Raw genomic sequence first — 24,170 nt, 5'->3', positions numbered from 1 at the left:
CCCTGGACGGGGGGATGGGGAGATGGGGGGACGGAGGGGACGGGGGAGATGGGGGGACAGGGGATGGTGCCTGGGAGAGCTGAGCAGCTGCGGCCCTGGATGGGGGGACAGGGGGATGGGGGACAGTGCCTGGGAGAGCTGAGGCCCTCTCGACACCTGGCAGGAGCCGGGCAGCTCTCCTGCCCTGGTGCACCAACCCCACGGCCCCCACTGCTGAGCCCTGCAAGACGGCTCTGCCGGGCTCCTGTTCCCGCAACATACACACTCGGTGCCCAAAAAGGACCATGCGAGGCCCAGCGGCCTCTGCGGACCACCGAGGAGGAAGCCGTGCTCTGAACAGACATCAGGGGCACAGGCTTTGGTGGGGGCAGTGGGAGTCCCAATTGCCCCTCAATTCCAGGCAGGATAGGCAGGTGCCCTATGAGGCTGCGCTGCGCTTCCACGGCCTCCAGACCCGCTCGGGAGAAGCCCCTTACTCAGCCACCGACGTCCCTCAGGTGCCCCATTAGGATGTGGGCATGGCTGTCCAACACTCGCTCGGGAGAAGCCCCTTACTCAGCCACCGACGTCCCTCAGGTGCCCCATTAGGATGTGGGCATGGCGGTCCAACACTCGCTCGGGAGGAACCCCTTGCTCAGCCACCGATGTCCCTCAGGTGTCCCATTAGGATGTGGGCAGCGCCGTCGTCAGGACGCGTCCCAACACCTGGCTTCCGGACAAGACAAGCGCACACCTCCAACCCCTCCCTGCACATGGGGGAAGCACGTGGTGACATGAGGCTGGCTCTGCCGTGTGCCCCGTAGCTCCAGGGGGCCCTAAGCAGTGGTCGTGCCACACACAGCGCCCACGAAGCGCCCACCCCACACACACGGCGCCCGCCGAGCGCCCACCCCACAAACACGGCGCCTGCTGAGCACACACTCCACACACACAGCGCTCACCAAGCGCCCACCCCACACACACAGCGCCCACCGAGCACACACCCCGGTGTTTCCAGGGGAGATCTGGCAGCTGCTCAGATGCGGCCAGACACCCTCAGAGCCCCCTCTGTGCCCATGTCTGCAGTCACCCAGGGTCCTGCGCACCCTCCAGTCTCTGCCTGTGTGGTGAGCTATGAAAGTGGCCTGGCCTGTGGGGCGCGCCCTGGGCGAGGGGACGTGGGGGACCTGCAGGGGCAAAGGCATCTGCTCGGCTCCCTCAGTGAGGACAAACATGAAGTGGAGACAGAGGCCTGCGCTCACTGTTCCTCCTAACAGCAAACCCAAGGTCTCCCACAGGCCCGGCCACCCAAGCCGCTCGGGGCAGCCCCCTTCTCTCCCAGGCTGCTGTCTGCTCAGCACTTGGTTTGCACGAGTGCCTGGTGCATCCCGGGACTTCTCTCCCCCGGCTCCACTTCTGTCTGTGGTGCCCACGTGACATCCTGGGCACACACTGCTTCTCATCCTTGCGGGCCTCCAGGCTGGGCAAGGCACACTCCTGGGCACAGGGCCACTCGCCTGCTCTCCATCTAGGCTATCCCTCCTGACACGGTGGCCCTCTAGCCTGTGGGGCTGCCTGGAGGGAGGTGGGGCCTGCGTCCAGGTTGCTTTTCTTTCTAGGCGTCCCTGCCTTGCCCTCTCCACAGCCGGGGGCCCCCAGAGGCCCAATCCCACCCACCAATCTCCGGGTGGCACCGTTTAAGCCATGCAGCATCAGGGCGCGACCGTCGAAGGTGGGCGCCACCACCAGCCTTCCCTCTGCAGAATCCCCACCTTCTCCCTCCTTCTCTCTTCCAGGTGAGCCATTGATTGGCTTGGTCACTTCCTTCTGCTAAGAAACCATGAGTGATGTGTGATTGATGAAATGAATTAACCCATCAACCGCCGCCTGGTCAGGTTCATCGAGGCTGATCCCTAAATTCCAGAACGAGCCTCCTGGGGCTCTCCGGGGTGTCCTCCTGGCCCGGAGGCAGAAGCTTCTGGACGGCTGTCTCACAGCCCCCACGGATGCGGGCATGACCCACGGCCCCGTGTCCCGATGCTGGAGTCTGTAACAGCCACCTCCTTAAACACTCTCCCATCCCCAATACTCAGTCCACCCAGATGGGACTGAACACACCCCACCCAGCCCCCCCGTGGAGGGTCAACACCAACCACTGAAGGGGCCAATGCCGCAGGGTGAGCGCCTGTGCTGCAGCCACAGCTGCCGGGCCTGAGTACAGAGTGGCCTCGCCGGCTAGGACGTGTGGTCTTCTTTCTGTTTTTTGAAACAGGATCTAGCTCCATCACCCAGGCTGGAGTGCAGTGGCGCGATCTCGGCTCATTACAACCTCTGCCTCCCGAGTTCAAGCAATTTTCCCGCCTCATCCTCCCAGGTAGCTGGGACCACAGGCATGAGCCACCATGCTTTCTGATCTTGGCTCAGCTACGTGCATTCCGGCTTTTGCAGAGCAAAAAGCACCAAATCCCCATCCCGGCTGCACCTGCACAGATGACAAGCCCCATCCCCTAGAACCTGTGATGTGAGCGCTGCCCTGCTGGGTCTACCCACTGCTGGGTCTAGGGCCCCACTGCTCCTGGCATCCCCCTGGAAGCCTCCCTGTGCAACCCCCAGCCCCTCGTCTGGGTGGTGACCGTCACCTCTCAGGTCCTGGCTCCCACAGGGGCTCTCGGCACCCTTGCCCCATGACCTGGAGGCAGGAGGATGAGAACGGGGTAGGCCCTGCACTCAGGGACCCAACGCCGTTGGGAGCTGGGGTGAAGGCCGGCCCGGGCTGTGTGCCGACTCCGCTCCACCTGGCCACCGAGCAGGCTGCCCCACTGGCGTCTGTTCTGATACAGTGGTCTTGGGTGTTGTGGCCCAGGCAGGCTGGGGCTGCTACTTTCTCTCTGGCCCCCTGGATGAGCACTGGCCTCCCTGTGCCCGGCCTCAGGGCCGGGAGCAAACCCCACTGTGCCCTGCAGAGCTGAGCCACACAGATGCACACCCGGCTTTGCAGATGGAGCCCGGGACTGGGCAGCAGCCTCCTCTGGTGACAGCAGTGGCACGGGGGTCCACTGAGCACTCCCTGCACACTCAGGGCTGGATCGCGCCTCCAAGCATCTCACGACAGCCCCTCTGAGGGGGTCGTGGGCGGACAGCAGAGGGAGGGCCCAGCCACACCCACCCTAAGCCTGACATGGACGGAGAAGCCCCTGCCCTGGGCGCTGCCCCCGCCCTGCGGAGCCTCGCCTCAGCCTGAGCCTCAGTGGGGGACGCTGACCCGCAGCCGGTGGAGGGCAGCCCAGTGGAAAACGGGAGTGCTGCTTGCACACCTGCTGCCCACGGTGGCCGCCAGCCCACGTCCCCCACCTCAGGAGTGGCCCCGACGGTCACCGCCTGCGCCTGAGGCCCTCGCAGCAGCAGCAGGAGTACAGTCAGAGGACAGGCAGGGCCACCACCCTGGGCTGTGTTCCGTGGGCACAGGGCGGGTGCCCAGCTCCCCCTGCCCCCACAAACAAGGGCCACCACCCCAAGACTCAGCAGCTTCTGAGGGTGCAGACCACTCCCCGGAGGCGGTCACCACTCGGTCAGGGCCCAGCACCCATCCATCACCAAGGAGGAAGAGCCCGGCCTCTTCTGGGGCTCTCCGAACCCCAGGGGGTGCCCAACGGAAGCCAGACAAGGCCGGGGCCTGGAAGGAAGAGGGGACGTGAAGGCTGGGCACCCACCATGCCCACGCAGGCCTGGGGGTTGGGGGCCTGCCCTGCCACGCCTGAGGGCCACAGCGAAAAGCAACGATCCCAGGGAGGGACGAAGGGATGCTGATCCCCACCCAGCATCCACCCAACCCACGCAGCCACGATTCCGTCCCAAGGGGCGAGTGCCGACTCCGGGTCACACGCCAAGGAGGCTCCCGGGAGCCAACGAGGGGATTGCAGCCATCCCCACAAGGGGCTGCTCTCTCCCCGTCAGCTCCCATCCCCTTCCCCAGCCCTGGCCTCAGGTCGCTACCTGCCCTGTTCTTCTCGGGGTGCTCCATCTGGTCTGGGCCCAGGGCCAGTTCCCTGGGGAGGGCCCCGCGAGCCCCCTTCTCTGACTGTCTCCACTGAGTGATGTCACAGTCCCTGGGCTGACATCACCACACAGCCTTCAGCCCAGAGCCCAGGGCAAAGCTGAAGGGAGGCCAGGGACCTCACTGGGCTGGGCAGGTGCAGGCCACTCCCGTCCCAGTGCCCTCAGAGGCACCTAGACTCATGTGGACCCAGCCGCAGACCCTTCTGGGCAGCTCTGTCCAGGCCGGCCCTGCCCTCCGACCTGGGGCCGCAGGGGCTGGCCACTGTGGGCTCGGTTCCCTGCCACCGCAATTCATCTGCACCCCAAGGAAAGAGAATGAGGGGTTGCAGTGCCCCAGGACCCACGAGTCCCCGGACACCAGGGCAGCACATACTTCCAGTCCCAGGGCCACAGCAGAGCGGGGCCAGGCCCAGCCCAGTGACGCAGGGCAGACGGAAGGGCGCCCTCCACAATGGAGGGGCGCAGGAGCTGCCGCGGCCAGGACAAACCAACCTCAGGCTGACATAGGCCGGTAATGGGTTTAACGCATCAGGTGCAAAAGAGAAACACCCCACAAATCAGGGAGAGGAGGGAAGCCGCCCACCCCATGGGAGGAAGCTGAGGAGTGAACGCCAGGGACGGGCGGGGCCGGTCCTCAGAGCACTGCAGACATCAGACCAAGGGCAACTGTCATCACCACGAGAAGGCCCCGTCCACGGCAGAAGCCAACCTCACCACGCCGACTGCACCAGAGACGCCCACGAGGAAAGCCGGCCTCCGAGAACGCAGCTGAGCCGTCACAGGTCGCCATCAGCAAAGGCAAGGATCCAGGTAAAGAACACAGGAGGGCCACGAGCGAACGCGGCACAGCGGCCAGGACCGGACCCTGACTGGGGGGGAGGCGGCAAGGCTGCACAATGGTAGCTGGGACCAGACCCTGTTGGGGGGATGGGGGGATGGCGAGGCTGCTCAGGGACCCCGTCCTACAGGTCAGCCTCGCCCTGGTGATGGCACAGACCACAGGTGAGGGCCACGGGCAGAACTGACCAGGGAAAAGCTGGCACTCACCCAGCACCGGACACACATGGCAAACGCCACCGGCAGCCTTGGCGGAGGGCACTGTCCCTGCAACTAGTTCACATAAGGGCAATTTTCCCAAAATTCAGATTATGCAAAGGGAGGCAAGGCTGCCATGGACTCCAGAGCCTCAGATGCCATCAACAAAAGCAAAGTGGACACATGTGCATCAAATCCATCACAAAGACGGCCTTCGAGACTCTGGGGGAAGTGAGAACACCCCCACCCAGGCCCCCACGGCGCACAGGCCCCCATAGCAACCCTGCTCCACCTCAGCAGCCTCAGCTCTGGTTCCTGCACCCTGGCCCGGGGGCAGAGGTGACCTGGTCTTGCCAGGGGGGCAGGGGTCCCCGGCCTCAAGTGGTGCCACAGACAGCGGGGGGAGCATGCAGGCAGAGTCAGGCACCCCACCAGGAAAGAAAGCTCCCACGGCAGGTCCCGGGGGCAAGTGGGACCCGGGGTGGCTCCCATCGGAATCCTGCTACGTCTGAGAGGACACGGGTCCTTCCAGAAGCGTAACCATGAACAGCCGTGGAAAACCTGGGTGGGCTGCGTTTCTACATTGCCTTTTTTTGTTTTTTTTTTCAGACGGAGTCTCGCTCTGCCACCCAGACTGGAGTGCCTTTTCCGCTCATCGTGTGGGAGCCGCCGGGCGACGTCCCGCCCCGGTTTCCCTCCACCCGAAGGCAGTCACCTCGGTTGCCAGCTCCTGCCTCTGTGATGATCCCCACGAGGGGTGCAGAGTGAAGGGCACAGCGGGGTTCGGCCTAATTCCCTGGGGAGCCCCAGGCGAGAGGGTTTGGTCCTGGGGAGCTGCCCAGGTTAATATGTTAACTTCTATATTTAGACCAAATGAGTATCACATCTTACAGATGATACCAATAATCACAAAACTTGTCAACATTATATCAATGCAATTTTAGTAAAAAATAAAGTTTCCCTATTGTAGATCCTGTCAAGTATGCTAGTCACTCATTGAGAAGAAAAATGCATAATAACAATCATGTTGCCTGAAGGAATGGCCCTGACTGTCATTCACATAAGTGTCCATAAAGTTCTTATTTACCATTGGCATTATTCACAGCACACACTTTCATCACAATGAAAACGAAGCCAAATGTACTTGGGAAAGAAAAGTCAGGCACCAGATTGCTCATCAGTTTATCTAATTTCAAGTTTCATGGGCAAACACATATTATTGAAACTCACATTTTTACCCCAATTGCAAGGACCCTTCAGTCATAAAGATTCATCAATGATCAAAACATATCCTAGCACTGTTAAAATATTATACTAACATTACAGGAAATTTTGTCTGTATATTTAGACCATGATAACTGTAGCGCATTGAGCAAAATTCCAATGTATCATATTTCTCAACCCTGAAAACAATCAATCATAGGAAAAAAGTAAGGATTTTCTCATGAGGATTGCATCACATGTGTCAGTCAATCATTGAGAAGAAAACCCTATCATGATATTCATGTTGTCTGAATGAATAATCTAATTATTATAGAGCTCAGTCTTCACTAGTTCAATTATCTATTTGGAATTTTTCAGTCAGCAAAGGCAGCCTCTCACCTCCACTCAATAGAATAGTGCCAGTAGGACTTACTAAATCATCCAGTGAGAGAAAAAGAGCAAGGGTCTTAGTGCCAAATATTCAAGAAAATTAGGAATTGTAGGAAACTTAAATAGCACTTAAAGAATCAGAATTTATAGTTTACTTAGAAGCACACAGATAGAAATGTGCAAAACAAGTTTCACAGAAAGATTCCATTGCCAGAATCCCAAAATAAAATCCCCAATGGAAGGAAACTAAGAAATCCAAACTTCTTGTCTCACAATTGTTACCTAGGCTGGGCCTCAGCGTAATCCAACTGAGCTTAATTTTTATGTCATCACTTCTCTTCAAGGTAACATCTCATCATTGACCCAGCCCATGGCACTCATATGCCTATGCACACTTAGATCAAATATGCTTACCAGAGATGGTTTCCTTAAACACTGGTGGTAAAGTGGACTGGATGCCACATTTTCAGTGCCAGGCAGTTGAGTGGTGTCAGTTTCTCCCTGAACAATAGGGTAAAAGGTTTTCTTCCTCCACAGTCTTCTCTGTAAAAGACAAGAGTAGGCTATAGTCAAAGGGTAGGATTACATCTCTTATATATGCATGACTCCTAATTGCTGTTCCTAATTTCTACAAGACTGAGATGTGTGATACTCCAAATACGACCCATTACTTAAACTGTGGTAGACCACTGATTCCCCGTGTACAGTAAGGGCCGAGCACATAGGTATCATGTCTTTTGACGACCTGGTAAGGGATGATTTCCCTGCAGAAATAAAAGCTTCTTATCCTCTTCATATCAGTAACAACTGGCACCATACATAGTGTATGCATTTCTTTATAACAAATCTAATGACACCTGAGTGAGACTCAGGATAAGGAAATGAGATTTCAGACTACCTGTATTGTATTCAATTTCAATCAAGGTTAACCTATAGCTGAATCTCAAGCCATTCCCTAAAATTGCCAAAGTCTTTTAGTTGTGAGTAGTGCCTCAATGATCCACAAACATCATAACACCATATACAGCAACTCAAAAAATAAAATAATAGAAATGGATGGTCTATTTGTGCAATCACTAAAGAGTTGATTGCAATGAATTACCAAATGTCTCATCTTTAAATCAAAGTACGCTCAGGTTAAAAAAAAAAAAAAAAAGGAGTTTTAATGAGGACCCCATTAGACCAGTCACTCATTGGAAAGAATGGACCATTGCTCACTAATTTTGTATGAACAGGTAAATGTAATCATTTTGAAGGCCAATGTTTAATATTCAAATGGTCCACTTGGAATTTTTTAATTACAAAAGACAGAACTCATATATATAATCCATGTAATGACACACCTCTTGCTGGATGAACATTCTGAAGCACACCATGAGGAAAAAATAAACCAAGATATTCTCTCTAATAATGTATGAGTATTAAGAATAAAGACAAGATAAAAGAATTTTAAAAGTTCCTTTAGAAGTAGATAGAGGCAAATGATGCAGGATTCCCCAAAGGGTTTCTTCCTACCAAGCTGAAAATGGAATACCCCATATCCCCCAAATCTAATGACTTCTCACACCTTCTTGCAAGGATTGGCACTATTTTGAGCCTCAGCTTAATCCTATTGAACATGATTTTTACATTATTACGTCTCCTGAAGATACTCTTTATACATATAGTTACGTTGTCTTATAAACCCTTACCAGAATAGCATCCTTAAACAACGGATCAGTTAAATTCACTGCACCATGCCTGTGTGGTAGCACTTGCCTCTGTGGCAACACCAGAGGGTGCTCTTCTCAGCAGTCTTTATCTACAGGCACAGGAACGGGACCATAGTTCAAAATCAGACATAAATTGTTCCTGTGTATATGGCTTACACAGGCTATTTCTTGGTGGAGAGATTTGGTCCATACTACCACAAAAAGACATATTACTAAGGCTCTAGACCACTGACTCATCAACATCATAAGGACAAGGTATGCCAGGCTTTTGACACTGAGTAATCTGCTATATTATCATATATCATACTATAGAGATGGTAAACATGACTGAACATATTCCAACATTATTTTAATACAATTTCAGTAAAAAGTGAACATTTTTTGAAAGAATTCCATCAAGTAAGCCAGTCACTCATTGAAAATAAAAACCCACAGTGAGAGCCATGATTCTAAATTTGTGAACCCAGTCATTTCAAAGTCCATATTAGGAATAAGTGTCACCATTTCTAACATGTGCTTTCATTATTCTGAAAATAGTGGGGTCACATGTGTGAAAGGAAAATAAAAACTTGGGACCCCAATTTACTATGCCAAAAGAAAAAAAAATAAGCTGAAAGCTGAGTCATGCAAGAATTTCCTTTTGTTCTTAAGCAGATAGCTACAGATTAAAGGTTAAAGATCTCCACAGGTAGCTACTCTGTGTTCACCTTATCTTATGTAAAGTGCTGATTTACTGAGCGTGAGATGAATGCATTATTGACCATTCCCCTACCTGCTCCTTTTGTCTTGGAACATATGGATTATCATACCCTCCCTTTTTCCCCTCCAGCCCACTTTTCCCCTTTCAACAATGAAGCCCTCAAAATCGTCTTTGGAGAAAGACATAGATCCCAGACAGTTTCTGTGATTTTGGGTTTATTTCTTCTGAGCATGTCCTTAACTTTGGCAAAATCAACTTCTAAATAAACTTCTAAATCTCAGATACTTTTTGATTTACACATGATAGGAACTGAAATTTGGGTATCAATTTGGTGATCAAATTACTAAATATTTAAGTTTCATAGGCAAAGTACATACTGATTCTCACATTCTCCTCTCCGTTACCAGGGTCTCTTCCATTACCATGGTCTCACAGTTACAGTGAAACACTGTTAGAGCCCCACAATAATAATATAAAAAAATTTTGTCTAGTCAACATGTATCTACAGCCAAATGTATATTAAATATTGGACTAGGTAACAGTGAATTTAAAAAATCTTCAATATTGAATTGTATGAAGTTCAGATAAAAAGTAAAGATTTTGTCATGAGGATTATATCATAAAGGAAAACTCATATTGAAATTCAGATTACCTGAAGGTGTAAAACTAATTCCCTTAGGTGGGAGTCTTCTGTAGCTCAATATTCTAGATAGAATATACACGTCGGTAAAGGAAGCTACTAATCTTTTATAATAGAATGGCACATCTCTTGGCAGCATGTCTTACTGAAACACACAATAAGAGAAAAAGCCAAAGAATGAGACCTGAATATACGATACTATTAGAAATTGCAAGCTTATAGGCTGAGAATTTTCTGTTCATTTATAGGCGCACTGATACAGTTGGGCAAACAAGTTACCCATAAAGATTTTGTTATTTCAAGTTCAAAATAAAATTCCCCTTGAAGGCAAATAAGAAGTCACTGTTATCTGTTCCAGCATTTTCATCTAGGCAGGCTGAGCCTAGCATAATCCTATTGAGTGTAATTTTAAGGCATTATTTCTCACCAAGACATTAGAAGGTTTCATTATTGATGAAAGACATGGTACTCCCTATGCACACTTGAGAAGGCTTCCTGAAGCTCTGATGCTAGGATGCATTGGTGTCAAGAGCATTTTCATTACAGGACACCTGGGTGCTGTCAACTGTCCCAGTCGCAGCAGGCCAAAGAGTGCTCTTCTTCCATATCATCATCTAAGGGGCAGATGTAGAGCAAATGTCAAAGGGAGAACTACACCTCACCTGTGTATATGAGTCATGCATGGTTTTTGTTAATTGAGCAATATTGACAATACTGAAAAAAGACCCATTATAAAGGTTTTAGTCCACTGGTTCACAAAATATAATAAGGACAAATCATACAGGTCACTTGGCTTTGGAGAAGCACTTCAGTGGTTTTATGCAGAAACAAAGCATCCCATTGATCATCGCTTTATATATTCAAGGAAGCTGTATCAGTAACAATTGGCATGGTTTACTGTATATGAGCTTTCATAAAATACAGACACGCTGGAAGCCACTTGAATCTCAGGATCTAGAAATCAGTTATCAGGGCACATGGAGTTGTATTCATTTACACGCATCTTGGCCAAAATGCCCAGTTTTCATATTGTGAACCCTCAACAAATAACCCACAAACATCACAAAATGGAATAACATGAAAATATTATAATAGGTAGAGGTGAAGGCCAGGCGCGAGGGCTCAAGCCTGTAATCCCAGCACTTTGGGAGGCGGAGGTGGGCAGATCACAAGGTCAGGAGTTCAAGAACAGCCTGACCAACATGGTGAAACCACGTCTCTACTAAAAATACAAAAAATTAGCCAGGCATGGTAGCACGTGCCTGTAATCCCAGCTACTCAGGAGGCTGAGGCAGGAGAATCTCTTGAACCTGGGAGGCAGAGGCTGCAACGAGCTGAGATCGTGCCACTGCACTCCAGCCTGGGCAACCGAGCGAGACTACGTCTCAAAAAAAAAAAAAAAATGTGGAGGTGAATCTGTGTCTACTCTTATATGTAAATGAAAAGAATATTACATTGTCTCATCATTATTTCAGTAAAATTTCAATAAAAAGACTTGTTTTAATCATGAGGAAGCCATAAAGAATGTCAAGTCACTTACTGAGGAGTAGAATGCACACTGGGACACATATGTCGCCGCTTTGGTGAACCTACTCACCTCAAAGGCCCTTCAGGACCAATTGGAAGCATTCACAGCCTGTATTTTCATTATACTGAAAATGATGAAGTCACTTGATATTTGGAGTTTATAATTCAGATACTAGTTTACCCATCAACTTATTCAGTTCTCTGTTTCATGGGCAAAGCAAATTACTTATGTTACGTATTTGTATCCACTGGCATGATATTTCTGTTATGAAAAGTTTACCAGTGAGTAAACTGGCCATACCATTACAATATCTTAAAATTTTTAAGGTAATATAAGAAAAAATTTGATGTAGTCGTATATATGTACCCAAGTGAACATTGCATGTTAGATTGGGCACTATTAATCAAGTGAAACAGAAAATAAATTAAAATGTTCTCAACTTTCAATCCCATCAAATTCAGGTAAAAAGTAAAGATTTTGTCATAGCATCATATCAGATAGGTCAGTCACTCACTGAGAAGAAAATTCATACTGAGATTCAGATTTTTTAAATGAGTAAACATAATAGCCTTAAGAGTGAATCATCACTAGCCCAGTGGTCTATTTCGAATGTATGTGTGACGAAGGCAGTCACTCTGTTCATTAATTCATTGATGAATTTGCAATTCTGAAATTGCAGCACCGAAAGATACAATGAAAGATACAATGAGAGAAGAAGAACCAAGGAATGAGTCCCAAACGTCTCATACTATTAGGAATTATAAATAATGGAAACAATGCTTAAAGGATGAAAATGTGTTGTTTACCCAGAAATGCATACACAGGGTTTGGCAAAGCAAGTTCGCCACAACGGTGTCGTTTCCTCAAGCTCCAAAATTATTCATCTAAAAGAAACAAGGATTTCTAACTTCTTGTCTCAGGTTAGTCACTTATGTTAAGTCTCCACATAATCCTATTCAACATAATTTTTATGTCATCTTCCCTGTTGAAGACAATATAACATCTCAATATTGACCCAAGCCAGGGGGTTAATCTGTGGAGTCATCTCCCCACAAAGGCAGTATCGTAGATATTAGCATGCTTATCAGAGATAGACGAATGTTCTATGGTGGATCGCAGTTGCTACATATTCAGTGCTGGATACCTGGATGGTATAAATTGCCCTGGGTGCAGCAGGCCAAATGGTGCTCTTCCTTTGCTCTTATCTAAGAAGAGAGGACTAGGCCAGGTGTCAAAAAGGAAAACATTATTTCCCATAGTTATATGGCTCATGCATAATGGAGCAAAATGGTCACTACCCCAGAAATAGCCCATTATGTAGTCTATAGACCACAGATTCACCAAACACAAGAAGGACAACATATACAGGTCTCTTGACTTTAGAGAATCACTGGCGTGGTGTCATGCAGAACTGGGATGATGCCACTGATCATCCGTTCTCTATGTAATTGAGGTGGCCATATCAGAAACAATCGCCATGGTCACTTGCCAATTCACACTCATAACATGAAACTTCTAAAGCCGCATAAAACTCAGCTTCCGGAAATCAGATATCAGGCCACTCAGAATTGTATTCGTATTTTATTATTTCTTTTACTTGCTTACTTTGAATTTAATTTGAATTTTCCCCCAGCTTCCGAATGGGAAGAATTATTTATTTAGATCTTTGTTCTTTTTAATGTACATTCAGTGGTATAAATTTCCCAGTAGGCACTGCCTTTGTTGTGTTCTTAAATTTTTGATAAGTTGTGCTTTCAATTCCATTTAGTTTGAAATATTTTAAAAATTTATCTTGAGATTTCTGTCACCTTCAGTTACTTCGGAGTCTGTTGTTTAACCTCCAAGTATTTTCATGTTTTTCAGCTATCTTTTTTTTTAGTGATTTTTTTTACTTTCATTCCATTGTAGTCTGAGAACATACTTCGTATGATTTCTATTCTTTTAAATTTGTTGAGGTGCATTTTCTAGCCCAGAATGTGGTCTATTCTGCTGAATGTTTCATGTGTGTGTGAGAAAATGTGTCATCTGCTGTTGTTGGGTAAAGTGGTCCATAGATGTCAGTTACATATAGTTGGTTGAATCAAGTTTTTGATCATGATTGATCATGTTATGCCCTTACTGATTTTCTGCTTGTTGAACCTGTGCATTTCTGATAGAGGGATGCCAATGCCTCCAACTGTAGGAGTGAATTTATCTATTTCTCTTTGCACTTCTACCAGATTTAGCTTCATGTACTTTGATGCTCTGTTGTTCAGTGCATACACATTAAGGATTGTTATGTCTTCTTAGAAAACTGATCCCTTTATCATTAAGGAATGCCCCTTTTGATCTCTGATAATATTTCTTGTTCTAAAGTCGGTTGTGTCTGAAATTAATACGGCTATTTCACTTTATTTTGATTAATGTTAGCATGCGATATCTTTCTCCATTCCTTTACTGTGAATATATTTGTGCCTTTATAAAGTAGATTTACTTACTTTTTTCTATAGAGATGAGGTCTCATTCTGTCAACCAGGCTAGAGTGCAGTGGCATGATCATAGCTCACTGTAGTCCCAAAATCCTCTGCTCAGGTGACACTCCGCCTTGGCCTCCTAAGGACTACAGGTGCACACCACCATGCCCAGCTATTTAAAGTACATTTCTCATAGACAACATATATTTGGGTCTTGTTCTTAATCCATTGACAATCTCTGTCTTTTAAGCGATGTCTAAAGTGATTATTGATATACTTAGATTAATATATTCAGTAATTGTCAACCTTGTAATTTGTTAGTTTTTTGGTCTTCTACTCTTTTTCTCCTCTCCCTGATTTTAATTGAGCATTGTATAAGATTCTGCTTTTTCATACAAAAAATTAGCCGGGCGTGGTGGCGCACACCTGTAATCCCAGCTACTCGGGAGGCTGAGGCAGGAGAATTGCTTGAACCTGGGAGGTGGAGGTTGTGGTGAGCTGAAATCATGCCATTGCACTCCAGCCCAGGCAACAAGATGAAAACTCCGTCTAAAAAAAAAAAGATTCTGCTTTTTCTTCTTTCTTTTTCTTTTTCTTTTTTTTGGGGGTAGAGATGGGCTCTTATTCGTTGCCAGGCTAGACTTGAACTCCAGGGCTCAAGTGATCTTCCTGTCTCAGCCTCCCAAAGTGCTGGGATTAGAGACATGAGTCACCATGTCTGGCCTGATTCTGCTTTTTCTTCTGTTAGTATATTGATTATACTGCTTTTTTCAAAATCATTTTTAGTGGCTGTGCTGGATATTACATTATACATTTACAACTAATCCAAGTCCTTTTTCAAATTATACTATCCTACTTCATGGGTTAGTCCAAGTAACTTAAGAGTATTTTCTGTCCCTCATGACTTATTTTATATATATATATATATATATACATATATATATATGTATATATATATATGCACACATATTTAATACTTTAAGTTCTAGGGTACATGTGCACAACGTGCAGGTTTGTTACATGTGTATACATGTGCCATGTTGGTGTGCTGCACCCATTAACTTGTCATTTACATTAGGTATATCTCCTAATGCTATCCCTCCGCCCTCCCCCCACCCCACGGCAGCCCCTGGTGTGTGATGTTCCCCACCCTGTGTCCAAGTGTTCTCATTGTTCAATTCCCACCTATGAGTGAGAACATGCAGTGTTTGGTTTTTTGTCCTTGCGATAGTTTGCTTAGAGTGATGGTTTCCAGCTTGATCCATGTCCCTACAAAGGACATGAACTTTTCCTTTTTTATGGCTGCATAGTATTCCATGGTGTATATGTGCCACATTTTCTTAATCCAGTCTATCATTGATGGACATTTGGGTTGGTTCCAAGTCTTTGCTATTGTGAATAGTGCTGCAATAAACATATGGATTTTTTAAAATAGTCAGAAAAAAGGACTTGAAATGTACCCAACACATACAAGTGATACATACTCAGATGATGGAAATCCTAAATATCCTGACTGGATCATTGCACATTCTATGCATGTAACAAAATTTCACACTTACCCCATAAATATGTGCAAATATAAGGTATCAAAAATTATTTTAAACGTAAAAAAATAAATAAACCGAGGGAAATTGGCAAACATCTCTTAATTTGAAATGACACTTGCATTTTTTGGGAATCTTGTGTTCTTTATATGTCTCCACGTCTAGGTCTCCATGAATGAATGGAAGATAAACAGATCCCTTTGAATTATAGGTGGACAAGTTGTTTAAGTGGATATCCCATTTGACACATTTTCAGACTCCTTAAACAAATTTTAAGAGTCAAGATGTATCTTTCTTTGTGAATAGGTAATATTTGGTTGAGTCAGCAGAGCCTGGCTTAGCTCTCAAGAACAGATCATGTTCATCAGGACTCAAACAATTCACATTACTAATGGGTCTAGACTCAAGCAGAAAATCTAAGACAGTGAAGATGGTGTTTAAACATTGTTTGGGTATTATATTTGATAGCAAATAAAGGCCATAAGACAGCTGTTACTGGGCCCTGTCATTAGAATTACCATGTTCTAAAATTTATTTTAGTGAATAATACTGTTTAGGCCAGGAAAAAATAAAATATAATAAATATTATCATTTGCATTAATAAACCAATTTCATAATCACACAGTTTATTTTAGGGAATTAATTACCTTATTAAGTATGTTTCTCTCAGTGCATTGTAACTTCATTTTTTTCCTAAACCATATATATACATACACACACGTATGTGTATACATATGTAATGTAACGTTACCAAAATCAAATTAATAGACCCATGTGTATGTGTGTGTATGTATATACATATACACATTTTCTGTTTTTATAGGGAGTGGAGGATAATATATTCAATCAAAGAATTCAAAGAATTTTGGAATCTGAATTAAAAAAAAATCTGTAGTCTTCCTCTCACTCCTAACAGAGTTTTATTGGAAATAATAATTCTAGATTAATGATATTTTCCCACAACAGTTTGAAGTTTTTATCAATTTTTTTTGTCCTAAAATCAAGTGGTAGTAATGAGCAGTCTGATGCCAACCTGGTTTTCTTTTAAATAGTTTCTCATGCCCCTCTTGGGGACACTTGAATTTCATCTTTGCTTTCATTGGGCTAAAATTTTACTTGTCACATAAAAGTAGGGCACTAATTTCAAAAGCTATAAAAATTCCTTTAAATAATCAACTTGGTATCTCTCATTTGCTACCCCATCTCTGAAACTGCCAAGACTGAGTGTGGAAACTTTTAGTGTGCCAAAGAAAGAATAGTTGCCATTTCTACTACTGCATTTTGTGGTCTGTTTCTCTAGCTGTGGTTTACATATTATGTACATATTATACATTCCCATTTACTTTTTTTACCTTTATTTTTTCCCAGCTTTATTGAAGTATAATTGACAAATAAAAATTGTATAGAGTTGTAATTGGTAGTTCACACCTGTAATCATAACCACTTGAGAGGTTGAAGCGAGAGGATCACATGAGGCCAGGAGATTGAGAACAGCCTGGGCAACATAGTGAGATCCCCATCTCTATTTTTTTAAAATTAGCTGAGCATAGTAGCTCATTTCTGTAATCCCAGCTACTCTGGACCCTGAGGTGCAGGGATCACTTGAGCCCAGGAGTTCAAGGCTGAAGTGAGCTATGCTCATGTCACTGCACTCCAACCTGGGCAACAGAGTGAGACCCTGTCTTTTATACAAAAGTGTACATATATAAGGAGTACAATGGGCAACTCTTAAATGTCCTCACCACACACACACACACACACACACACACACACACACACACAGAGTAACTGTGTAGTGAAGGGTCTATTAATTTGATTTTGGTAACATTACATTACGTATGTATATAAAATCATCAAAGAGCAAACTTCAAGTACACAATACAGTATTATTAACTGTATTCACAATTTATATTAGATCTCCAGAACTTATTAATTTTATAACAGAAAATGTGTATCCTTTGACCAGTCTTTCCATTTTCCTTATCCCTTTCCAGCCCCTGGCAACCACCTTTCCACTCTCTGCTTCTAGAGTGTAAACTTTATAGATACCACAAATAAGTTATTCACAATAGCCAAGATATGGAAACAACCTAAATGACTATCAGTGGATGAATGGATGAAAAAATAATGGATATTATACAGCCATAAAAAGTGCACATGTACCCTAGAACTTAAAGTATAATTTAAAAAAAAGAAAAGAAAAGGAAAGTGCAGATATCTCTACAATGTGGTAATTTCATTTCCTTTAGGTATATACTCAGAAAAGGGACTGCTGTGTCATATAGACAGTTATTGTTGTACAGAAATAAAATTAATTTTTGTATATTGATTTTATATCTGCAACTTTGTTGAATTCATTTATTAATACTAACAGATTATTTTGTCTATTCTTTAGTTTTTTCTACATATAGGATTGTGTAATTGTCTGCAAAGAAGGATAATTTTACTTGTTCTTTTTCCTTTTGTGTGCCTTTTATTTCTTTTTCTTGTCTGATTGCTGTTGCTAGTACTTCCAATACTATACTGACTAAATGTAGGCAGGGTGAATATCCTTGCCTAGTATTGGAATTTAGAGGAAATGTTTTTAGTTCTTCTCCATTGATTATGGTGTTAGCTGTGGGATTTTCATAAATGACCTTTATTACACTGAGAAAATGTCCTTCTTTATCTAATTTGTTGAGTATTATCATGAAAGAATGTTAAATTTTGTCAAATGGCTTTTCTGCATCAACTGCCATAAATCATTTGTGGTTTATTCTTCATTCTGTTAATAGGATGGATTGCTTTGATTTATTTTTGTATGTTAGTTCAGCCTTGCATGTCAGGGATAAATCCCACTGGGTCATGATATGTAATCTTATTTATGTGCTGTTCAATTTGTATTGTTAATAATTTATTAAACATTTCTGCATCTATGTTCATCAGAGATATCAGCCTGTAATTTTCCTTTCTTGTGGTGTCTTTGTCTGGCTTTGCTATCAGGGTGACATTGGCCTCATAAAATGGGTTTGGAAGTATTCCCTCTACCTCTATTTTTGAAAGAGCTTAAGAAGGATTGGTGTTGGCCTGGCTCAGTGGCTTACGTGTGTTGTCCTGCTACTTTGAGAGGCTGAGGTGGGTGGATCATCTGAGGTCAGGAGTTCAAGACCAGCCCAGCCAACATGGTGGAACCTCATCTCTACTAAAACTACAAAAATTAGCTGGGCATGGTGATGGGCACCTGTAATCCAGGCTACTTGGGAGGCTGAGGCAGGAGAATAGCTTAAACCCAGGAGGCGGAGGTTGCAGTGAGGTGAGTTCACTCCATTGCACTGCAGCCTGGGTGACAAGAGCAAAACACGGCCTCAGAAAAAAAAAAAAGAAAAAAAAAGAAGGATTGATGTTAATTCTTCCTTGAACGTTTGGTAGACTTCAGCAATGAAGTTATCAGATGTTTTCTTTGCTTAGAGGCTTTTTTTTATTTTTTTTTATTTTTTATTTTTTATTTTTTTTTCTTTTATTATTATTATTATTATTATTATACTTTAGGCTTTTAATTACTACTTCAATCTCTTTATTTGTTATTGGTCTTTTCAGGCTTCATCTTTCTTCCTGATTCAATCTTAGTGGGTTTAAGGTTTTCTAGGAATTTATTTTTTCTAAGTTATCTAATTTATTGGCAGATATTTGCTCATTATTATTCCCTATAATCCTTTTTTATTTTGAGGTATCTCTTTTATGTTTCCACTTTCATTTCTGACTTATTTGTCTTTTTAAATAAGACTTACTTTTTAAAAAATGTATCTTTTTGAAACTGAGAAAGTTTCCTTGACACTTAAATTTACATGGAAATACTACTGTAATAAATGTAGGTTTTTTGAAAATTTTCACTTAAGTATTCTAATCAAAGAGCCAAAAACAGGACTCACTATCTATAACAGCATTTATTTTTTAATCCATCTGTAGAAAAACATTAAGACTTTTTTAATAGTTTTTTAATTCTTTTATTTTAGGTTTAGGGGTACATGTGCAGGTTTGTTACCTAGGTAAATGTGTGTCATGGCAGTTTGTTGTACAGATTATTTCATCACCCAGGTATTAAGCCTAGTACTCATTAACTCTTTTCTCTGATGCTCTCTCTCCCCCAACCCTTCATCCTCCAATAGGCCCCAGTGTGTGCTGTTCCCCTTGCTGTGACCATGCGTTCTCATCATTTAGCTCCCAAAATACTGCATTTTGTTCTCACTTATAAACAAAATTTGCTGAGAATAATGGCCTCCAGCTCCATCCATAACCCTGCAAAGGACATGATCTCATTTTTTTACATAGCTGCATAGTATTCCAGGTATATATGTACCACATTTTCTTTATTCAGTTTACCACTGATGGGTAGACTAGAGATCCAGAGAGAGACAGAAGTTGTTCTTATGAAATACAGTCTGTTAGAAGTTTGTCTGTCTAAATTTAAAATGTGTGTCATACTTTGGTTCTTGAAATAAATGACCCCAGAGTTTAATAAGCAATAGGTATTTTAAAGGAAGTCTTGGCATATATTCATAAGATATTTTTAACTGTTATGAAGATTAAGCAACAGGTATGCTTCAGTAAACACTAACATTTGTGTATATGCTGATTTATATACAATATTTAGGAGCTTTTCACTAAATAGTTAGAATCTAAATATAAAATATTTAATCTCCTTGAAGTAGCTCCAAGGTAAACTTAAATAGTGCCAATGTATTTTGCACTGGAACTCTTTGGAAATATGTTTATACTTGTCACAAGTTAATTTCTAATTTTGTACTCTTGAGATAATGGCATTTGTCTATATTGAAGTATATAGATTTTCCAATGCTTTCTGCTGATAATAAAGGACACTGTAGTTACTTCTTCTTAAAATCTTACTGAGTAATCAAACATGTTTGTGGTTCAGAAGCATGTTTAGTATATACAGAACAAACATTAATAATATGAGTGTATTGTTCCCAATGAAAACAATTCTATTATATAACCTGTTAACATTCTTTCAACAGAATGTATAACACTGTTAGAATGATAGCCGCAGGAGGCAAAAACATTCCTAGGCAAATAGGGGAGGGTCCCCAGTAAAACCCCACTTTCAAGTCAAAGACAGTTTAAAACTCAAGCTACAAGTCTCAAAAAAATCTATAAACAGGATTGAGAACCTGTCTTCCTGTTTGACATGCTTTCCTCTGATTGGTCCCCACACTTCACCTATTTTACATATACCTACCCTTCCCTAATTGTTGTTTTTTTTTTTAAACTGCCACGCACACCTTTGAGTGGTGACTTTGATTTAGCCTTTTTTTTTTTTGCATACTCACAAAGTAATCAGCATGCACTCCCCCATTCTGAGGCCATAAAACTCCCAGACCCAGTCATGCTGAGAGAGAGACCACCCTCACGTCTCTCTCCTGAGAGCTGTTCCATTGCTTAATAAAACTCTTCTGGGCCTTTCAACCTTCAATTGTCAGCATAAGCTCATTCTTCTTGGATGTGGGACAAGAACTTGGGATGCTGCCAAATGCAGGTACAAAAAAGGCAGTAACACTTTATTTAGCCCTCTGACCCATGTTGGCACCTGGTGGCCACCCCATGCAATAGGAAGCAATGATGAGGTTGGGCCAGCTCTGGAGCTGTGGGGCACAGTGTGGCAGCAGGACTGAAAGGGCTGTTAACACGTCCCCATTCTGCAGGCTGTGGTGGCACTAAAAGAGCTGTTAGTATGCTGTAACACCTCCTCTGGGGCTTCGAGGTCACAAGCTTCCCCATTTGGGTGCCATCATCTTACCCTCGTATGGATGTCACAGTCCCCTGGAGGAGTCACTTGTGGCACATCTGGTTCAGTCACAAGCCCTGCATGGAGTGTTCACCTGTGCCAGCACTTGGAGTGGTCAGCCGGACCTGGCACTCACTCATCCAGACACACCCTCCACCAGGGGCTGAGTGCACCATCACGGTGGTCATGGTACCCATGCAGAGCACAAGCCAAGCATGGCCTGGTGGGCTGAGTGGGAGGTGCACTTCCTGTGGTGAACCCAGGGCCAAGCAAGGCCTGGGCAGGGTTGTCAACAGCTGGGGAGGTCCCTGGCTGGCAAAGTGGCTGAGAAAAATCCTGCATCAAGAATGTTATTCCATTTTTGGAATGGGGCAAAGGCAATTCATTTACTGATTTTAATTTTCTCTATATTTTGTCCAAAGATCTAAAGATTAAAGTTGTGTCCATGTACTACTATATATGTATTTAGGGTTAACAGAGATAGGCCTTTTAGTTCTTGATTCTGGAAATTATATCTGACTTAAATATTTACTCTTGGAGATTTTGGACTTATTGTTTGACTTTTTTTATAGGCCACACCATGTGATGAATAAAATTATTTTTGTGTCATTTGCCAAGTAGGCCAATCTATCCCCCTTAAGTCTTATTAACCAGACACTCTTTTTTTTATTTTTTTCCAAGTCAGGTCTTTATTGAAAGTGGCAGGGGCCTCTCAATGTCCTATGAAAACTAACATATTAACCTCAGAATATTTAAGGAAACAAGTAAATTCAATTTTCTTAAAAAACAAAACATTCTGGAATACACAAGTACTTATGAGCAGACACAGTACTTGATCCAACACCACAAGGCAAATCTATGGCCGTCATGGGCCTCGGGAGGAGAGCGGCCAGGGCACTCCTCTGGGGGCTGCCCTGTTGCCTCTCCCCACCTCACGGAGGATGAGACAGAGCTGCCCTGATAGTTGCTCTGCGCCTTGGTCTGAGCGGCCATTGGGCTGCGTGAGTCTGCAGAAGACCCAGGCGTAGCTCATGAGGGCCACGCCGGCTCCTGGAGCCTCCGTGATCTCTACTGCTGGGCCAGGAGAGGGAGGAGGGCAGTGGGCATAGGGAATGTCCCTGACCTGCAGAACAGCACACTGCAGGGGTGGAAGGAGACGGTGACCTGGCATGTGAGGCCCACAGGATCTGACGTGTCCCTGCAGTCACGACACAGCTCAGGGCACCTTCCAAGTCAGCACAGTTCTTATGGAGCTCAGAGCAAAAACAAAGGACCTTCTGTCCCCTATCTGAACAGCAGCGCGCTTCAGCGGGTGGATGTCAGGTGGTTTCTGTTGTGTGAAAACCTCTGCACTCGCTCCACCAGGTGCACCATGAGCTTGTCTGAGATGCCGGGGCAGGACTCCTCCGCCTGTCTGAAGGCGTTCTCCAGCTCCTCCAGCGCACCCACGCTCCCGCCGCTCTGCTTGTGCTTCTCTTTGAGCTCTCCGAAGACGGGCCGGACCAGCGTGGACAGGCACTGGGACCTTGGCTGCCTCTTGACGGGCTCCACAGGCTTCTGTGAGCCATGCAGGGCTGTCCACTTGTGAAGCTTGCTGTGTGGACTCCGCCGGATGGTGGGGGGGAACGTCCAGATGGGGCCCTGCTCTCGGTCCTCCCCCTCGCCATCAATGTCAGAGTCCTCAGAGCTGGACTCCTCACCATGCCCCTCTGACTTCCAGCGCTTATAGCGCTCAATGAGCTCGGTGAGGAAGGAGGTCTTCGTGATGTAGCGTGTGATGAATTTGCTTCAGGAGCTCCTTGGCGGTGGGCCGGAATCGGGCGTCCTTGTTGAGGGAGGCCCCCATGAACTCCTTGAAGGACTTGTTGTGCTGGCCCTCCAGCGTGGATGGGCTGTTCTTGGGAATCAGGAACAGGACGCGCATGGGGTGGAGGTCAGAGATGGAGGCTCCCCCTTGGCCAGCTGGATGGCCGTGATCCCCAGGGACCAGATGTCAGCCTTAAAGTCGTAGGCCGACTGCTTGATGACCTCAGGCGCCATCCAGAAGGGGGTGCCCACGAATGTGTTCCTCTTAATCTGCGTGTCTGTGAGCTGCCCTGCTACCCCAAAGTCCGCCAGCTTCACGTCCCCCTGCTCCGAGAGTGGCACGTTGGCAGCTTTGATGTCTGGGTGGATCTTGCGTTCGGAGTGCAGATAATCCAGGCCCTTCAGAATCTCCCGCAGGATCGTGGCAATGTACGTCTCCTCCAGGGGACCTGGTTTAAGCAAGTCCAGTGCTGAGCCGCCGCCCAGGTACTCCATGATGATCCATAGCTTGGTGCTCTTTAGGTAGGAGCCAAAGTAGCGGGTGACGTAGGGGCTGTCGCACTGGCTGAGGACGGTGATCTCCTGCTGGATGTCCTGGGTCTCCTCCTCGGCCTCCTCCAGGTCGATGATCTTGAGGGCCACCACCTCCTTCGTGTGGTTATCGATGCCCTTGTAGACTTCCCCAAACGAGCCCTTGCCCGTGCGGTCGAGCTTGGTGAAGAGCTCTTCAGGGTCCACTCGAGAGTGCTCGTTGGCAAGTCCCCGGAGGTGAGCCATGGCCACGCCGCGTCAGACCCTCCGCCGGCAGCCCCTGGAGGCGTCTGGATCCCGCGGAGAGGCGCGGAGCCGGCTAGCTCGCCCCTGCCGCGTCAGTCCACTGCCAGGGACAGCAGGAGCGCTTGGTGCCCAGTTCAGTCATCTGGGACGGAGCTCCGGGGTGGCGGGCTCCATGGAGGGGGGGGCCCAGGAGACCCCCAGGCCGCCGGGGCCCCGCCATGCCCGGACCTAAAGCCCAGGCGCCAGGGGTCTCGCCGCCCCTCCCGTCCCCGCCCCCCAACCAGACGCTCTTACATTTACATGGTGGATTTTAGAGCTTTTGTCTTCTAATGCTGAAGTGTCATGAAGACATCAGAGAAAGTTACATCGCATGTTTTAGACAGGCATTTATTAGCAAAAATGTTAATGCAATTTGAAAAGTTTAAATACCAATAAACTACTTTCTTGTATAAATTCAATGCAGTGCCTTACTTAGCAAATTTCACTCCTCACTTAAGTTTCCTTTCACAGTAATTGGCAACACCGTAAATCTAATTGCTAATGTCAAAATCAAGGCATAGCTATTCAT

The 24,170-nt window shown here is 45.5% G+C and overlaps 2 protein-coding genes, 2 non-coding genes and 3 pseudogenes across 12 annotated transcripts in view; 1 reads left to right on the top strand and 6 right to left on the bottom strand.

Moving 5' to 3' along the window:
- LOC129050348 (zinc finger protein 705A-like) overlaps positions 1 to 24,170 on the bottom strand; it is a 118,091-nt gene that overhangs the window by 53,751 nt on the left and 40,170 nt on the right. For 2 of the 9 annotated variants that reach the window (XM_054532352.1, XM_054532351.1), the window contains exons 1-3: positions 10,143 to 10,324; positions 9,728 to 9,860; positions 7,078 to 7,206 (exon numbers count right to left, since the gene is read on the bottom strand). The gene's annotated coding sequence lies outside the window, so the exon portion shown is untranslated. Of the gene's footprint in view, positions 1 to 3,972; positions 4,442 to 7,077; positions 7,207 to 9,727; positions 9,861 to 10,142; positions 10,325 to 24,170 lie in introns of those variants that run through there. The other 7 variants (XM_054532354.1, XM_054532355.1, XM_054532353.1 and 4 more) reach the window with 7 other exon arrangements.
- On the top strand, positions 4,215 to 6,039 carry LOC129050006 (uncharacterized protein CSNK1G2-AS1-like). Its single transcript, XM_054531297.1, has 4 exons — positions 4,215 to 4,546; positions 4,643 to 4,845; positions 5,181 to 5,301; positions 5,680 to 6,039. The coding sequence occupies exons 1-4, from the start codon at positions 4,215 to 4,217 to the stop codon at positions 5,810 to 5,812; spliced, it is 789 nt and encodes a 262-aa protein (XP_054387272.1). The 3' UTR covers positions 5,813 to 6,039.
- Positions 6,953 to 7,028, bottom strand: LOC129050619 (small nucleolar RNA SNORD115; annotated as a pseudogene).
- On the bottom strand, positions 8,257 to 8,334 carry LOC129050632 (small nucleolar RNA SNORD115). Its single transcript, XR_008514302.1, has one exon. It is a non-coding gene; the product is annotated as a small nucleolar RNA SNORD115 (small nucleolar RNA).
- On the bottom strand, positions 10,100 to 10,167 carry LOC129050628 (small nucleolar RNA SNORD115; annotated as a pseudogene).
- Positions 12,180 to 12,260, bottom strand: LOC129050623 (small nucleolar RNA SNORD115). The gene has a single exon (XR_008514298.1). It is a non-coding gene; the product is annotated as a small nucleolar RNA SNORD115 (small nucleolar RNA).
- Positions 21,923 to 23,767, bottom strand: LOC129050342 (serine/threonine-protein kinase 25-like; annotated as a pseudogene).

Source organism: Pongo abelii, chromosome 16 (assembly GCF_028885655.2).
Source record: "Pongo abelii isolate AG06213 chromosome 16, NHGRI_mPonAbe1-v2.0_pri, whole genome shotgun sequence".
Classification (NCBI taxonomy): domain Eukaryota; kingdom Metazoa; phylum Chordata; class Mammalia; order Primates; family Hominidae; genus Pongo; species Pongo abelii.
The sequence above is the reverse complement of the archived record's forward strand: the minus strand, read 5'-3'. Positions and strand labels throughout refer to the sequence as shown.

What these genes read in the sequence shown, in the direction of transcription:
- LOC129050006 (XM_054531297.1), top strand. Translation starts at nt 4,215, where the DNA reads ATGTGGACCCAGCCGCAGACCCTTCTGGGCAGCTCTGTCCAGGCCGGC. An exon ending in CCTCAGGCTGACATAGGCCG is followed by an intron (nt 4,547 to 4,642) that starts GTAATGGGTTTA and finishes AGCTGAGGAGTG; the next exon opens with AACGCCAGGGACGGGCGGGG. An exon ending in CCTTCGAGACTCTGGGGGAA is followed by an intron (nt 5,302 to 5,679) that starts GTGAGAACACCC and finishes TTTTTTTTTCAG; the next exon opens with ACGGAGTCTCGCTCTGCCAC.